General features: G+C 43.2%; 1 protein-coding gene across 1 annotated transcript in view; it reads right to left on the bottom strand.

The window, feature by feature from the left end:
- Nucleotides 1–11,943: 11,943 nt before the first annotated feature.
- LOC111961806 (formin-binding protein 1-like) overlaps nucleotides 11,944–18,291 on the bottom strand; it is a 111,237-nt gene continuing 104,889 nt past the window's right edge. The window contains 4 exon segments of the mRNA XM_070442808.1: nucleotides 11,944–14,061; nucleotides 14,231–14,382; nucleotides 14,498–14,628; nucleotides 14,792–14,924. Coding sequence (XP_070298909.1) covers nucleotides 13,883–14,061; nucleotides 14,231–14,382; nucleotides 14,498–14,628; nucleotides 14,792–14,924 — 595 coding nt within the window. The 3' untranslated portion in view covers nucleotides 11,944–13,882.

The raw sequence follows: 18,291 nt of genomic DNA, 5'->3' as shown, positions 1-18,291 counted from the left end.
TATATTCAGAACTACCCAAAATGCACCATTTATCAACATCATATGGAGAACCGGTACTACCTAACTAGTTCCCAGCCTCAGTGGTAACGTTATTTACTAGACGTGCTAGCATGTAATTGCAAATCCATATGTTAAATGTGGTTACGTTTACGCTAGCTACCCTTTAAAAGGGGGAAAGTTAGCTATAGCTAGTTAGTATCTAGCCCTTGATCATGACTCAGTTCCATTACATTACGCATAAGAGTCATTGGATGAAGGCATCTTCTGTACGGGGGAGTTTTGTTAAGAGCCCAGTGTGAACATTAGCTAACACACTGCTTGCGGTATGGTTTTGGAAGCATAAGGACCTTAATTGAGGTCAGGGCTCTGCAGGAGAGTCAAGTGTTCCAAACCATTTCTGTATTGATCTTGCCTTGTGCACGGGGGCATTGTCATGCTGAAACAGGAAAGGGCATTTCCCAAACTGTTGCCACACAGTTGGAAGCACAGAATCGTCTAGAATTTCTTTGTATGCTGCAGCGTTAAGATTTGTCCGTCGGATGGCCAGAGGCGGCAGGTAGCCTAGTGGTTAGAGTGTTTGGCCAGTGAAGGTTGCTAGATCGAATCCCAGAGCTGACAAGGTAAACATCTGTCGTTCTGCCCCTGAACAAGGCAGTTAACCCACTGTTCCTAGGCTGTCATTGTAAATAAGAATTTGTTCTTAACTGGCTTGCCTGGTAAAATAAAAAATGGTGAAGTGTGATTGATCACTCCAGAGAATGTGTTTCCACTGCTCCAGAGTCCAATGGCGGCGAGCTTTACACCACTCCAGCCGACGCTTGGCATTGCGCATGGTGATCTTAGGCTTGTCTCCCTCCCCAATGATTTCTAGAATGGTAACAAATTATGGCCGTTCTGATTTGGTTCTAGAAGTTGTTGGGGAGGGCTAGGGCTGTGGGGTTCAAGTAATTCTGTCAGGCAGTTATTGTCATGCAAAAGAGTGCCAGTTTTATGGTAATGACATGTTAATGAACATAAATAATTGTAGCATCTCCAGGCCTCTATGTGTACAAGCTGCTGATGTGAGCCTTTGGAACGTCTACATTTTAAAAGGTCTAATACATCTATTTAATATACATCATCACATTAAATCCATTACTTATTTTTGTCTGGTCTAAAGAATTTAATTAAACTTAGCTAAATTAAATGGAGAGCGAGTGCGCATTTGAAATGGCTATGTTGAGCATTAAGGTGATAATTTGAAACAGGTCCTATACGCTAGATTTAGATTTATTTGGCAACTTTAGTTGAGAATGATACAAACCTAAGAATGTCTTAGAAATCAAAACATATATGGGCTGTGTGGTGCGATATATAGGCTATTGATTATTTGAGAAAGTAGCAAAAAAAAGCTTGCTCTCTGTTCCTTGCCTCAGGCTGTACAGTCGTGTCCAAATGTTAATTTTCACAAAGTCTGCTGCCTCAGTTTGTATGATGGCAATTTGCATATGTAACCGATGTGAAATGGCTAGCTAGTTAGCGGTGGTGCGCGCTAATAGCGTTTCAATCGGTGACGTCACTTGCTCTGAGACCTTGAGACCCTCTGTGGCGCAATGGGTAACGATGCTTCGAGGGTGGCTGTTGTTGATGTGTGCAGATGGTCCCTGGTTTGAGCCCAGGTAAGGGCGAGGAGAGGGACGGAAGCTGTTACACATAGTGGGGCAAAAAAGTATTTAGTCAGCCACCAATTGTGCAAGTTCTCCCACTTAAAAAGATGAGAGAGGCCTGTAATTTTCATCATAGGTACACTTCAACTATGACAGACAAAATGAGAAAAAAAATTATCTCCAGAAAATCACATTGTAGGATTTTTTATGAATTTATTTGCAAATTATGGTGGAAAACTTTTGTTATTGACCAAATACTTATTTATCTCAATACTTTGTTATATACCCTTTGTTGGCAATGACAGAGGTCAAACGTTTTCTGTAAGTCTTCACAAGGTTTTCACACACTGTTGCTGGTATTTTGMCCCATTCCTCCATGCAGATCTCCTCTAGAGCAGTGATGTTTTGGGGCTGTTGCTGGGCAACACGGACTTTCAACTCCCTCCAAAGATTTTCTATGGGGTTGAGATCTGGAGACTGGCTAGGCCACTCCAGGACGTTGAAATGCTTCTTACGAAGCCACTCCTTCGTTGCCCGGGCGGTGTGTTTGGGATCATTGTCATGCTGAAAGACCCAGCCACGTTTCATCTTCAATGCCCTTGCTGATGGAAGGAGGTTTTCACTCAAAATCTCACGATACATGGCCCCATTCATTCTTTCCTTTACACGGATCAGTCGTCCTGGTCCCTTTGCAGAAAAACAGCCCCAAAGCATGATGTTTCCACCACCATGCTGCACAGTAGGTATGGTGTTCTTTGGATGCAACTCAGCATTCTTTATCCTCCAAACACGACGAGTTGAGTTTTTACCAAAAAGTTATATTTTGGTTTCATCTGACCATATGACATTCTCCCAATCTTCTTCTGGATCATCCAAATGCTCTCTAGCAAACTTCAGACGGGCCTGGACATGTACTGGCTTAAGCAGGGGGACACGTCTGGCACTGCAGGATTTGAGTCCCTGGCGGCGTAGTGTGTTACTGATGGTAGGCTTTGTTACTTTGGTCCCAGCTCTCTGCAGGTCATTCACTAGGTCCCCCCGTGTGGTTCTGGGATTTTTGCTCACAGTTCTTGTGATCATTTTGACCCCACGGGGTGAGATCTTGCATGGAGCCCCAGATCGAGGGAGATTATCAGTGGTCTTGAATGTCTTCCATTTCCTAATAATTGCTCCCACAGTTGATTTCTTCAAACCAAGCTGCTTACCTATTGCAGATTCGGTCTTCCCAGCCTGGTGCAGGTCTACAATTTTGTTTCTGGTGTCCTTTGACAGCTCTTTGGTCTTGGCCATAGTGGAGTTTGGAGTGTGACTGTTTGAGGTTGTGGACAGGTGTCTTTTATACTGATAACAAGTTCAAACAGGTGCCATTAATACAGGTAACGAGTGGAGGACAGAGGAGCCTCTTAAAGAAGGTCTGTGAGAGCCAGAAATCTTGCTTGTTTGTAGGTGACCAAATACTTACTTTCCACCATAATTTGCAAATAAATTCATAAAAAATCCTACAATGTGATTTTCTGGATTTTTTTTCCTCATTTTGTCTGTCATAGTTGAAGTGTACCTATGATGAAAATTACAGGCCTCTCTCATCTGTTTAAGTGGGAGAACTTGCACAATTGGTGGCTGACTAAATACTTTTTTGCCCCACTGTATACTCCAGAATGTTATGAAGAGTGATCAGATGAATTGCAATTAATTGCAAAYTCCCTCTTTGCCATGCAAATGAACTGAATCCTCCAAAAACATTTCCACTGCATTTCATTCCTGGACCAAAAGGACCAGTTGACATCATGTCAGTGATTCTCTCGTTAACACAGGTGTGAATGTTGATGGGGACAAGGCTGGAGATCACTCTGTCATGRTGATTGAGTTCGAATAACAGACTGGAAGCTTCAAAAGAAGGGTGGTGCTTGGAATCATTGTTCTTCCTCTGTCAACCATGGTTACCTGCAAGGAAACACGTGCCGTCATCATTGCTTTGCACAAAAAGGGCTTCACAGGCAAGGATATTGCTGCCAATAAGATTGCACCTAAATCAATCATTTATCGGATCATCAAGAACTTCAAGGAGAGCGGTTCAATTGTTGTGAAGAAGAGTTCAGGGCTCCCAAGAAAGTCCAGCAAGCGCCAGGACTGTCTCCTAAAGTTGATTCAGCTGCGGAATCGGGGCACCACCAGTACAGAGCTTGCTCAGGAATGGCATCAGGCAGGTGTGAGTGCATCTGCACGCACAGTGAGGCGAATACTTTTGGAGGATGGCCTGGTGTCAAGAAGGGCAGCAAAGAAGCCACTTCTCATCAGGAAAAACATCAGGGACAGACTGATATTCTGCAAAAGGTATAGGGATTGGAATGCTGAGGACTGGGGTAACGTCATTTTCTCTGATGAATCCCCTATCTGATTGTTTGGGGTATCCGGAAAAAAAGCTTGTCCAGAGAAGACAAGGTGAGCGCTACCATCAGTCCTGTGTCATGCCAACAGTAAAGCATCCTGAGACCATTCATGTGTGGGGTTGTTTCTCAGCCAACGGAGTGGGCTCACTCACTATTTTGCCTAAGAACACAGCCATGAATAAAGAATGGTACCAACACATCCTCCGAGAGCAACTTCTCCCAACCATCCAGGAACAGTTTGGTGACGAACAATGCCTTTTCCAGCATGATGGAGCACATTGCCATAAGGCAAAAGTGATAAATAAGTGGCTCGGGGAACAAAACATCTATATTCTGGGTCAATGGACTGGAAACTCCCCAGAACTTAATCCCATTGAGAACTTGTGGTCAATCCTCAAGAGGCGGGTGGACAAACAAAACCCCACAAATTCTGACAAACTCCAATCATTAATTATGCAAGAATGGGCTGCCATCAGTCAGGATGTGGCCCAGAAGTTAATTGACAGCATGCCAGGGCGGATTACAGAGGTCTTGAAAAAGAAGGGTCAACACTGCAACTATTGACTCTTTGCATCAACTTCATGTAATTGTCAATAAAAGCCTTTGACACTTATGAAATGCTTGTAATTATACTTCAGTATTCCATAGTAACATCTGACAAAAATATCTAAAGACACTGAAGCAGCAAACTTTGTGGAAATTAATATTTGTGTCATTCTCAAAACATTTGGCCACGACTGTACACAGCTGTTCTCTCATGAAGTGGTCATATGTTCTTGTTCACCCATCAGACTATTCTCAACTTAATCTTAATCTAATATGTAAAATTAGTTTCGATTTAGAATGGTCCATTATTAAATGGGCAGGCGCAGGGGGGGGAAGACGTCATATGTATGCACTCAAATAGCGAATGGAGGCCAGGCGCTTTCCATCCAGCCACACCTTTCTGATTCAGAGGGGTTGGGTTAAATGCGGAAGACTCATTTCAGCTGAATGCATTCAGTTGACCAGGTATCCCCCTTTACCTTTTGTAGGCTACTTCAATTTTATAGCAGAGCATGTGCTTAATATGAGCAGCTGAGAAATAAATATAACACTCATTTCATCAACCACTGTTTGAGGAGCATGTGCACTGCCAGACAAGTGATACTCTGCCCAAACTCTGTATGCCATGGGCTCTCCAACCTTGTTCCTGCTACCCAGGGTACCCAGTGCTTAATTTAGTAAACGATGTGAAATATTTTCAGGAACATCGCAACAAAACATACTTTTGGCCATGTAGTGTATGTGGACACCCCTTCAAATTAGTGGATTCGGCTATTTCAGCCACACCCGTTGCTGACAGGTGTATAAAATCGAGCACACTGCCATGCAATCTCCATAGACAAACATTGGCAGTAGAATGGCCTGTACGAAAGAGCTCAGTGACTTTTAATGTGGCACTGTCATAGGATGCCACCTTTCCAACAAGTCAGTTAATCAAATTTCTGCCATGCAAGCGTTGCCCCAGTCAACTGTAAATTTATTGTGACGTGGAAACGTCTAGGAGCAACAACTGTGCAGCCGCGAAGGGGTAGGCCACACAAGCTCACAGAACGGGACCGCCAAGTGCTGAAGCGCGTAGTGCTTAAAAATTGTCTGTCCTCGGTTGCAATACTCACTACCGAGTTTCAAGCTGTCACTGGGTGCAACGTCAACACAAGAACTGTTTGTCGGGAGCTTCATGAAATGGGTTTCCATGGCCGAGCAGCCGCACACAAGCCTAAGATCACCATGCACAATGACAAGCGTCTGTTGGAATGGTGTAAAGCTGGCCGTCATTGGACTCTGGAGCAGTGGAAACACCATCTGGCAGTCCGACGGACAAATCTGGGTTTGGTGGATGCCAGGATAATGCTACCTGCCCCATTGCATAGTGCCAACTGTAAAGTTTGATGGCGGATGAATAATGGTCTGGGGCTGTTTTTCATGGTTCGGGCCCCTTAGTTCCAGTGAAGGAAAATCTTAACGCTACAGCATGCAATGACATTCTAGACGATTCTGTGCTTCCAACTTTGTGGCAACAGTTTGGGGAAGTCCCTTTCCTGTTTCAGCATGACAATGTCCCCGTGCACAAAGCGAGGTCCATAGAGATTTTTTTTGAGATCGGTGTGGAAGAACTTGACTGGCCTGCACAGAGCCCTGATCTCAACTCCATCTAACACCTTTTTGGATGAATTGGTACACCGACTGCAAGCCAGGCCTAATTGCCTGACCTCACTAATACTCTTGTGGCTGAATGGAAGCAAGTCCCCGCAGCAATGTTCCAACATCTAGTGGAAAGCCTTCCTAGAAGAGTGGCTGTTATAGCATCAAAGGGGGGACCAACTCCATATTAATACCTGTGATTTTGGAATGAGATGTTCGACGATCAGTGTATTTCTGTAGGGTATTTCTGTTGACAGCCCGTCTGCGTGCTCGAGAAAGGAATAAAGGAGAGAGGAGGAGATGGAAACACATGGTGGTGAGATATTCTGTATAGCTAAAGGTAGTGTGTCACCCAATTAATTTTGCCCTTATTACTAGGCTATTCAAAATCAAATAAAAATTCACTAATTGTAGGCTAACTGTAAACCACCCTGCACAATCAATGAACCAACCGCATCGCCAAGGGCTATACTACTCTCACAGACTCATGAATAGAAATGTTGGAGCATAAGGTAACCAGTCCATCCAGTATGCATAATAATACAGTCCACACTCAAAGCCTAGACCAATTATGTACCAAAGACATTTTTATCAATTTAGTTAGTTTTTCTGCCATGCATACGGTAGGCTATGTATTGTATAAAGGCACAATCATATTTTTAATTCTGTTTTTTTTTCATGCTTGGGCTCATAAGCCTATGAATATGCTCTGATATGTGTATAGGTGTTTTGAATTAATCATCACCTTAGAAAGAGCTGTCCATTTCGTTGTGTTAGGTTTTGAAACAACATCCACAACAACCCTGTTTTACACTGTCTCAATCTGCTGTTGAACTTTCAAATTGATCGTCACAGTGAGGTGAGTTTTAAAAGTATGACAGGCCTTCTGTTTTGATGTTTGATGTGATTTTTGAGAGCATTTAAAAAAAAAAAACTTTATTTAACTAGGCAAGTCAGTTAAGAACAAATTCTTATTTTCAATGACGGCCTAGGAACAGTGGGTTAACTGCCTTGTTCAGGGGAAGAACGACAGATTTTTACCTTGTTAGCTCGGGGATTCGATCTTACAACCTTTCGGTTACTAGTCCAACACTAACCACTAGGCTACCTGCTGCTCCATTTGCATTTATTTCAGAGGGCTCTATTGTCCCTCTAACCACTGAGTACCAGGCCATTAGGACCTGATGAAGGGACAATAGAGCCCTGAGTACCAGGCCATTAGGATCCCATGGTAGTTAGCAGTTGGGTACTACCAAAGCATGTCCAGAGTGGATAAAAGGAGATTACCTTGACCGTGGAATTTTACTGCGGTCATGACTCATGACTGCCAGTGTGGAGGTAATACGGTCACCGCAGCAGCCCTAGGTTGGGCCAGAGCCAGCCTACGTGATGTCTTTATCAGCTTTGATACTCTGATTGGTTAGATTTGTTAGACTATCCAATCGCAGATGAATTTGTTTTGTACAACACCCCTCATTTAGAAGTCACACAAACAACTTCTAGGATGTCAGTTTCAGACTGAATGCATGTATCAATCGATTAGAGCAGCAGAATTCAAATCAGGGAGCGTCATCAGGCAACTAACCCCCTCTTCTTCACAGGTTATTCACCTGGTAGTGTCACAGTTGTATTCAATTCTAGTCAAGTGTATTCTATTCTCACCTCTAACCCATGTTGTGTGTTCTTGGAAAAACCTACTTGAATGACTAAACTGGGTAGAAATGACAAAGTAATATTAGCCTGCCACTGAAACAAAAGGTAGACAGTCAAGGAGCATCGACATTTCCAAAAATAATATTTTTTTTGCGGAATTTGACAGCAAAATGAAGGCTAGAGTCCTAGGTACTCATCAGATACTCTACAAACAATGGATAAAGGAATTCCCCCCCAAAAAATCCTTGCACAATACGGCAGCGGCCCGCCAGACCACAGTGAAGCCGGAATTTGGCCCCTAGGACACAATGACTTCTAAACCCCTGCTGTAAGCCCTTCCCCTTCCCCATCCTCTAACTCATTTTCTAAACCTGTTGTATCTGGTGTTTTTGTGCCACCATGTCTGACGTATATTATTAGAGATAATATAGTGTAGTACAGAGTACAAAACATTAGGCACACCGTCCTAATATTGAGTTACACCCCCTTTTGCCCTCAGAATGGCCTCAATTAGTTGGGGCATGGACTCTACAAGGTGTCAAGGGTTCCACAGGAATGCTGACCCATGCTGACTCCAATACTTCCTACAGTTGTGTCAAGTTGGCTGGATGGCCTTTGGGTGGTGGACCATTCTTGATACACAGACGGGAAACTGTTGAGTGTGAAACCCAGCAGCGTTGCCGTTTTTGACACTCAAACTGGTATGCCTGGCACCTACTACCATACCCTGTTCACTTAAACCTTTTGTCTTGCCCATTCACCCTCAATCGCAAACATAGACAATCGATTTCTCAATTGTCTAAAGGCTTAAAAACACTTATTTAACCTGTCTCCTCCCTTCATCTACACTGATTGAAGTGGATTTAACAAGTGACAGCCGTAAGGGATCATAGCTTTCACCTGGTCCATCTGTTATGGAAAGAGCAGGTGTGTTGTATGTTCCAGTGTAAGCCTAACTCAGACCACTCACACAATGAAAAAAAGTCAGTTATTTTCTACATGTATTTAATTGGCACAGTTAACACAATACAAAGTATTCAGTGCTCTAAAACATAAGCATATACCAACTTGAACACAAACAAAAGTGCTAAACACATAATTTGGCAGACTTTACACAAGAAAAGAACAAAAAAACTGTCTTAGCAAAGCAGAGAAAACAAAGTACGGCCTTTAATAGTTAACCTTAAAAATATATTTATTTCCTTTTTTGTCTTAGTTTAATCCATATTTATTTATATATATTCTCTCTAATTTCAACAAGCCATTTTCTTTTGTACAGGTGCACTGGGGCCTGGCTGGAGGTCTGGGTTGGTCTCAGTCGAGAGTTAAGCAGATTTTTCTCTATACTGGCTCTCTGAGTGGGTATGTCTGTCAGTCAGCACAGCACAGAGATGCACCTTCTGATGGTCTGCATGAAAATCAGTTTTGCCTTTTCACTTCTCACAAACAAACAAAACAACTGCCAAGTCAACATCTACACTAGTCAAAATAAGAGCTGGACGGGTGGGAATAGCAAAGTGAAACTTTGACCTGACCTGGTTCTCGGCCAAAGAACATGCAGATTTGCGCTGCTTGTCTTTTTAAATTATGTCAAGTGACTAGGACTCCACATGGTGATGGATCACTCTTCAATTGTGGTGCTGCTGATAATATACATGGTTTGCATTGATACCATTTCAGTTACTGCTCCTTGAAATGTTGCTTGAGTAATAATACTGGAATAGTTTTTTCCCAAAACACTCTTAAGGCTGAGTCCCAAATGGCACCCTATTCCCTACATAGTGCAATTATTTTGACCAGAGCCTGATCAAAAGTAGTGTACTATATAGGGAGCCATTTGGGAAATACCTGAGGCTAATAGTATCACTAATTGCTTCATTACACAAAACAATATTTTTCATTACTTTATCTACAGTGACTTCAGGCAGATCAAACAACTGGTTTCATCATCAAGTGGTTTGTAATTCAGGTGCAACAGTTTTCCAGCTAGAAACTAGCTCAAATTAAAAAGCAATCTCTTCGACCAAACACTGTTAAAAAATAATTACAAAATTAAAATGTTTATATGCGTTCAAGAAAGGGAAACAGTGGACATCATCACCTCTGTAGACATTGAGAGTAATCTACCTTCACCACCTTTATAAAAAAAACGAGATGTCTCGACCTAGTCAACATACCATAGATAATAGAATGGCATCTTACTCCCCCTGATTACTGCACTGTTGGGTAGAGCATGCAAGTTAAGCATTTCACTGTACTTGTGCATGTGACACAACTTGAACTTGTTTTTAGATTAAGTGGTAGCTAGGATCAACCCAGTTAAGGCCCAATAGGAAGTTTGTCTTGTCTCATATTCAGTCACAACATTGTGGAAAAGGTGTGTGGATCACAGTATACAATACTTCCACACGCAGTAGTAAGTGGCCCAAGCAAACTACATGAGAATTTTAAATAATCTTCAAGTTCTCTTCCAGGGGACACTGCCTGTTGGATATACAGTGGAGACGTGAAACACCGCAGCATGTATCCACAGGATGAGGCTAGTGGACGCTAACGACCGCTTGCCTTCAACACAATTCTCAAACACATACAATGTCAGCCAACAACATTACATACATACAGTATAACAAATGGACAAATTCAATGTTTTACTGTGCATGATATCATTCAGAAGCAGACGTTTTGGAATCCCACATTTTCTTCTCTTCAGGTAATGAGATTTGAGCTGGAGGAGTTACTGTGAGGGAGAGCACACACTCACTGTTAAAAACACAGGTAGGTGAACATGCTTTCAGAGACGACGAACAGTCAAACAGCAACAACAAAAAACGAAATAAGAAACAGCTAGTAGATGATCCACAGGCACAGAACCCAAAAGGTGACAAATGGATAAACTGGTTAAGAAGTGTAACAGGCCGTGTGGGTTAACTGAAACAAAAAAGGCCAGGCGACGAGCATAAGCCAGCCCCCTGAGCCAAGCGGGAGAAGGCGAGCCAAGGAGGAGACAGGGCAAGCATGCACACCGCACGCACCGCCTGAGAGATGCCCCACCCTAAGCGGTGACATGGCGCTCAACGCAGTCAATGACCTGCGGCTGACACTTGCAGGGGAGGGGTGTGGCCAGAGAGGAGCAGACGGGATGCCAGTAACAACACATGATGGTATGGTAAGGAGAGAGTGCAGGTGAGTGAAGTAATGTGAACCTGTCTCCAACCCCTCTCGTTCCTGGAACTCCCAGTCCTGTCCCTTTCTCAGTCATGGATGGAGTGTGTATGGGGGATGTACATGATACTGACAGGCACCCACACGCGTACACACACTATAAATGAACTTCAGTCATACAGATGACGAATCAGCCCATGTTCTGTTTTTCAATCCGTTTGAAACCTGCAAAATATGTAGTCAGAGAGTGGAATAAATGTGTTGTTTCCATGGAACCTCCATGTGATGCTGGATCTGGACTGTTCCTTCTGCGATTCTGCAACTGCATCGACCTGATTGATTTGGATGGGAGTGTGGACTGGAGAGGGACTTGGTTTGGCTTGCTGTCTGGTGGGATGGTGTAGTCGGGGGCAGATTGGGTTGCTTCAGAGCTGGTAACGGCCCTGTCTGACCACACCCTGCCGTGTTTTAGGAGGGGGGTTAGGGAGGAGCGGCAGGGAAGTGGGTTGGAACTTGGGGGGGCATTCGAGGTCAGAGAGCCAACAGCGTCCACGGTAACGCCGCATAGCGGAAGCCGAGTTAGTACATTGAGAAGCAAAGCTTTGCAGAGACAAAAGAAGCAAAATGATAAATGGATAATAACCTATTAAAAAATAAAATATTTAGGAGCGCTCAATTTGGTTTGTTTTTCTCTTATTGTTGCTTCTGGTCAGAGACCGTTGCAGAAGGAGAGAACTCTACAAATGTATCAGGTTGGAAATTGAGATGCATCATAGGTCTCCTGTCTTTGCCTCGGTCATGTCGCTCTCTGACTTTCTGACCGTAAAGGAACGTGGTCGCTCTGTCGCTGAGGCTGCTTGCCCTGCCATTCCTGAGCCAGCTCTCACACTTTTAGGAATCTGCAATTTGAAAAAAAAGTATAAATAACACGAGAATCTCGGAAAGAAAATGTACTTCACTATTCTTTGCATTCGTCTTCTGAAGGAAATAATATTGTTCTGTAGTCAAATAACTATCTAATCCAGAGAACCCAATAAGCTCCTTCTCTCTGGCTTTAATATCAGTTGCTGTACCTTTAAAAATTGAATCTTTTGATTCTGCTACTGTTTCTAAATGTCAGCTTTGTGTGTGAATCTATCATTTCCAAAAACCAAGAGAGACTTAAGCTTCTAACAATCTCAAACATGCACCAAAACATGTTATGTAAAACATAAAATGACTATAAATTTAACATGCCTCACATTTCATTTGGACCCTGGTTTGGGGGAAGAATGGTTGTGTTAGCACTGACAGAAATGGGATTACTTTACTGCCTGAGGAGAAAGAGTTGTGAAGGCATATTTGTTGAGCTTTTTGAGGTTTGACAAAGTTGGAATCTCTTCCAAGAGACCTTTTGGGCCTATGATTGCACAATTCAGTAATTTTCAAAAGATAAATGCCTGGATATTTTAGAGGCATAAAACAGTTTGTCAACGCCATACTTTAGCACAGATGCTTCTCAAATCAACTCATCTGCACAAGGGTGCTACTCAAAACCCATGCATGAGCTAGCAACCAACCAAGCACCAACTTTCCAATCAGCCCCACAACAGTCCGTTCTCACAATGTTCTCACCGAGAGAGGGAAAATGGTGGTACTGCTCATTCTCAATACTGTATTCCTGTATGAAAAGAAAGGCCCAGAATAGTCCAAAACTAAAATATATATATTCAGTGGGGCAAAAAAGTATTTAGTCAGCCACCAATCTGGATTTTTTTTCCTCATTTTGTCTGTCATAGTTGAAGTGTACCTATGATGAAAATTACAGGCCTCTCTCATCTTTTTAAGTGGGAGAACTTGCACAATTGGTGGCTGACTAAATACTTTTTTGCCCCACTGTATAAAGTAGCCTCTTTCTTGGACCTAAGTATGTGAGTATGTGATTGGTGCATCTTGACTGTACAGGAGTGAGACAATCTAAGGGAGAGGGGTTGTTATTCAAAACAATATATTTGTCATGAATTAGGTACAGCATGTAGTCATTATGTATAGCAGAATCAATAACTTCTCATTAGCATATTTCTACATTGTACAATCTAGCATGCTTTACTACTGGGGACAGCAAGCAACTGGTGTAGATTTTTTCCCCACATGCTCTTTAAAAACTATCCTGTGGTTTTAACCCCCCCAAAAAGTTTATTTGAGAGCCTATATTAGTTCTCTTCAAATATCACCTCTGTGTGGGAAGATGATACAGACCATCACATCTTATGTCAGTCAAACACAGATACACATACAAACTTACATTTGCCATTTAGTTTTCATCCTGACCTCAACTAGTCTATCTTTGAGGCCATTGGCTATGATCAAATATACTTTTGAGGTCAGTTGATTACATGTCTGGGGAGAAAGAAATGGCAGCAGATTCAAAAAGTTGGTAAATATGACGCTATGCATATCAGGAACAAAAAGACAGCAGCACTCGTTGAAATCATCATTAAAACTGGCCTGATTCCCATTGAGTTGACTGGAGAGGTAATGACAGTGCTCCCGGCTGGCCACTCAGTGGCACTAAAGCAAACGAGGAGAGGATTCTCTCAGAACCAGTGGGAAAACAACACTCCCCTAGATACAGATCTAGGATTAGCTTCCCCAACCCTAACCTTGACCTTTCTAGGTTAAAATGCAAAACTGACCCGGGTGGAAACCCTGACAGAGCCAGATGGAAATTCTGATTGGTCCATCTTTCAGAGAGGGAGAGAGTGGGAGGAGTCTACTCTGGTCTAACCAACCATCACCCTCACTCCTCCCATCTTCTCTCACCAAATCCTTCTCTCGTCCCATCCCAAAAGAAAAACCCTTCAGTTAAATGTATGTCATAGCACCTTTGGTGTTTGTTTCCAAAAAGACCTCGACGTAGGATGTGGGTACGTAGCCTTCTTCCTCTTCGTTCCTGCGGACCCTCGTCCAGCCATCACCTTTATCCTGCTCTATTACAAACAGCAGCTCTCCTTCTGTCACTGAGATAGTCCCCTCATTATGACCTGAGGGAGAGAGGGAGGAGGAAAGAAAGGAGGGAGAGAGACAGTGTAAAAAAACTAGGTGGGAAAGTATTATTGTTGCGTTTCTCTCAAATAGTCAAATAGATGTGCCAGCCCACATTACCCGTGTTGTTGTCTCTGATTGGTCTATTACCTGTTAAAGGTGTATTACCTTCAAATGAGTAGACGGCTTTACAGGTGCCGATGGTGGGCAGTGTCTCCTCATCCCCATCGTCAAAGTCATCATCAAACTCTGGAGTGTTTGCTATGGCCACCTTGACCTGAGTCTCTGAACTCTGCTCCTCTGTGTAACTGCCATCCGGGCTGCTCAAGGACCACCAAACACACACACACAGTAACTATAGCAATCTCACAACACATACTGTAACAAACTAGAAAGCTGTGTTGATTAATGGAGTGTGTGTTGTGTGTACTGTACCTCTCTCTGTCCTGTGCACAGTTGTTGTCGACCATGGTGCTGTTGCTGTTCTGTGACTCGTACAGACCACTCTGTCTCCTGGGAGGGTCACTCCTCGACGGTAACCTCCCCTCCACCTCCGCCAGCCATCCCTGGTAGGGACAGTCAGACACACACACACGCACGTTAGGGATGTGAGATGAGATCTGCTAGTGTAGTTCATTCCAGAGCTATACTAGCAACACTCACAGTCCGTCCAGCATCTAGAAATTAATTAATGTCTGGGATAGGTCAAGAGGGCTTATGATGACTCACCTCGAATTTCTGGACCTCGGACTGCAGTTTCTCGATGTTCATTGCCATCTCTACTAGCCGGGGGTCCACACTGGCAGGGTCTCCCATCTGGGGATTCTTCTCATACACACCCTTCATCTTAGTTAGGGCATCTCTGATGGATGGACACAGAGGAAGAGATATTAACTCATGTCATGATCCGTTCCCCTGCAGAAACCTAATTAGTAAAATAACAGAATGCCCATACATATGTCAGTTTAAGCTAGAGATATCGTTTCTTTGCATTGGATCAGTGGCGACGTGTCATTCAGAGAAGAGCCCCACCTGTTTAGCCATTTTTTTCTTTCTGTTTTGCATGTTATTCTGGCATTAATACGTGTCACATATCAGTTTGCAAACAATATAAAAATAAATCCATTAATGAGTTAATAAAGCCACATGCAGGTGTTTCAGCCTAGCTCAGTGCTTTCTGTGGTGGTGGGGCAGCCAGCGGAAAATACGTAACGTAGGGGTTCTCTAGTTGCGCTGTGATTGGCTCAGTGTTATTTCACTCATGGGGACACTACGTCACCGCAAAATCTACGGAGAGAGCTCAAAAATTCAAGTCCCTTGGATGCTGCCATAGAGTTACATTAGAAGTGCCCATCCAAGAAGGCTCAAGGTCATTGGCCACAGATAAAATGTAAAATCACGTTATATCTACCATAGCTTTGATTGGATTGATGTCAACCTCATACTTTCAAAATCTTAGCTAGCAATCTAGACAAGCAGTCATCATCAAGTCGGCAATCTACTGGAAAATCCTTTTCAATCCTTGCCATATGAAGAGAAATTATAGATAAAACGTATCGGTGCTCATCGGCCATTGGACATAAGCATTACATAAATTGGAAATCGCAAATTCAACAATGAGTGATAAGGCGCCACTACAGCCCGGGGTTCGATCCCAGGCTGTGTCACTGCCTGCCGTGACTGGGAGACCCATGGGACGGCGCACAATTGGCCCAACGTCGTCCGGGTTAGGGGAGGGTTTGGCCGGACGGGATGTTCTTGTCTCATCGTGCTCTAGCGACTCCTTGTGGCGGGCCGGTCGGTCGACTTCGGGCGTCAGATCGACAGTGTTTCCTCCGACACATTGAGATGGTGCGGCTGGCTTCCAGGTTAAGCGAGCAGTGTGTCAAGAAGCAGTGCGGGCTCTCGACCTTTGCCGAGTCCGTAGGGGAATTGCAGCGATGAGACAATATTGTAACTACCAAATGGATATCACAAAAAAGGGGGTAACGCCATGGGCCAGAAAGTTTTTAATACATGTGCCATGCTGTCAATTCAGCATGATTTCTGCCTCGTTCAAAACAACTGGAAACTCGGATCTGGGAAAGCACAGACTTCAGTGAGTTCAAGACAACTGGGAACTCGGATAAAACTAGCTCCGACTGGGAAAATACGGAAAATCATTTTGAACGGTCATCCAACTCTGAATTCCAAGTCTGGATTTCGGGCCTCTTTCTAGAGCCTACAAGAAGGACCACCGCGCCACCTTCCTGTTCAAGTGAGTCCAAAAATATATTATATGCCAGGGGGATATGTATACTGTAGGTAAGAAAGTAATACTAAGTGTATGTTGTGTAGTAAGCTGTTAGTAGCCCATGTGCCTCACCCTAATAATTTGCTCCCTTTTCCCCGCACAACTTAGCCTACTGTTCTGACTTGGTGGTGCAGATTAGGCCTATAGCCTGTTTAATATTGTAAGAGCTTTCATTGTCTGCTTATATGCCCCCTTTATTTATCCTACAGTTCTAACTTGGTGTACAAGGAGAATACTGTAATAACGGCCCATGTTCTGAATTCTGTGCATTTCAAAAGTGCTGAACAAATAGTTATATTGACTACGTCCATCCTAGCGCACTCATTGTCTTAATCTAAATTATGGATTGCCTCTTATCCGCTTGTCGTCCCCTTATGTCATAGTTTGTACATCTCAATTGTCAGTAGAAACCACATTTGTTTAAGCAAGTCAGCCGTATCTGCTATGTTTTTTTTAAAGGCAGTAAATGAGGCTGAATGAAGTGTTTCGCTGTCAGACGAGGCTCTGCTGATAACACTGCTACATCTGGCTAAGGTGTTGGGACAGCTTTATATTTGTCCTAACAGTTTGTGGGCATCGTTTGTCACCGCTATAGTGCAATTAATGTATTGTTTAGTGTTGTGTAGTGGCTTTGCTGGCATGCGTCAAACTTGTTTAAAAAAAATATAATTGCCCCACCAAGATGTACATGCTAAAATCGCCACTGCATTAGATGCATCTCAATCCATGCATTCTCTTATGTAACACTTCCACATCTGTGGTGAAAGGTGACAGCGCTAGAGCGGTGTTTGTCAGACCATGAGACATCCTGAAAATCGGTCTTCTCACAAAATTGTCTGTAGCGGCCGAACGATTTGGCCTAAAAACTATTATGACCCCTCTATGGAAAGATGAGACTCTCACGAACACGATGGTGTTCTCCGTCCTGGGACTCATCTGAAGTCGGTACAGCCGATCTGCCAACCCTCTGTCTGTAGCGTCTGAACAGTTTGGGCTACACACTAATATGTAAAGGTGAGCCTAACGAACATGTACTGGTCAGTTGTTTTGCTCCAGAACACCCACATGCCTCACAAAACTCATCTGAAGGTAAAAATGTATGGAAGTATATATGGAGTGACAAAAATAAGGGGTTAAATACAGTTGAAGTCGGAAGTTTACATACACTTAGGTTGGAGTCATTAAAACTAGTTTTTCAACCACTGCACAAATTTCTTGTTAACAAACTATAGTTTTGGCAAGTCAGTTAGGACATACACTTTGTGCATGACACAAGTAATTTTTCCAACAATTGTTTACAGACAGATTATTTCACTTATAATTCACTGTATCATAATTCCAGTGGGTCAGAAGTTTACATACACTAAGTTGACTGTGCCTTTAAATAGCTTGGAAAATTCCAGAAAATTATGTCATGGCTTCAGAAGCTTCTGATAGGCTAATTGACATCATTTGAGTCAATTGGAGGTGTACCTGTGGATGTATTTCAAGGCCTACCTTCAAACTCGGTGCCTCTTTGCTTGACATCATGGGAAAATCAAAAGAAATCAGCTAAGACCTCAAAAACAAAATTGTTGACCTCCACAATTCTGGTTCATCCTTGGGAGCAATTTCCAAACGCCTGAAGGTACCACGTTTATCTGTACAAACAATAGTACGCAAGTATAAACACCATGGGACCATGCAGCCGTCATACCGCTCAGGAAGGAGACGCGTTCTGTCTCCTAGAGATGAACGTACTTTGGTGCAAAAAGTGCAAATCAATCCCAGAACAACAGCAAAGGACCTTGTGAAGATGCTGGAGGAAACGGGTACAAAAGTATCTACAGTAAAACGAGTCTTATATCGACATAACCTGAAAGGCCGCTCAGCAAGGAAGAAGCCACTGCTCCAAAACCTCAATAAAAAAGCCAGACTACGGTTTGCAACTGCACAT

The sequence above is a fragment of the Salvelinus sp. IW2-2015 genome, linkage group LG4q.1:29 (assembly GCF_002910315.2).
Source record: "Salvelinus sp. IW2-2015 linkage group LG4q.1:29, ASM291031v2, whole genome shotgun sequence".
NCBI classification, from domain to species: Eukaryota; Metazoa; Chordata; class Actinopteri; order Salmoniformes; family Salmonidae; genus Salvelinus; species Salvelinus sp. IW2-2015.
This window is presented reverse-complemented; position numbering and strand designations above follow the sequence as displayed.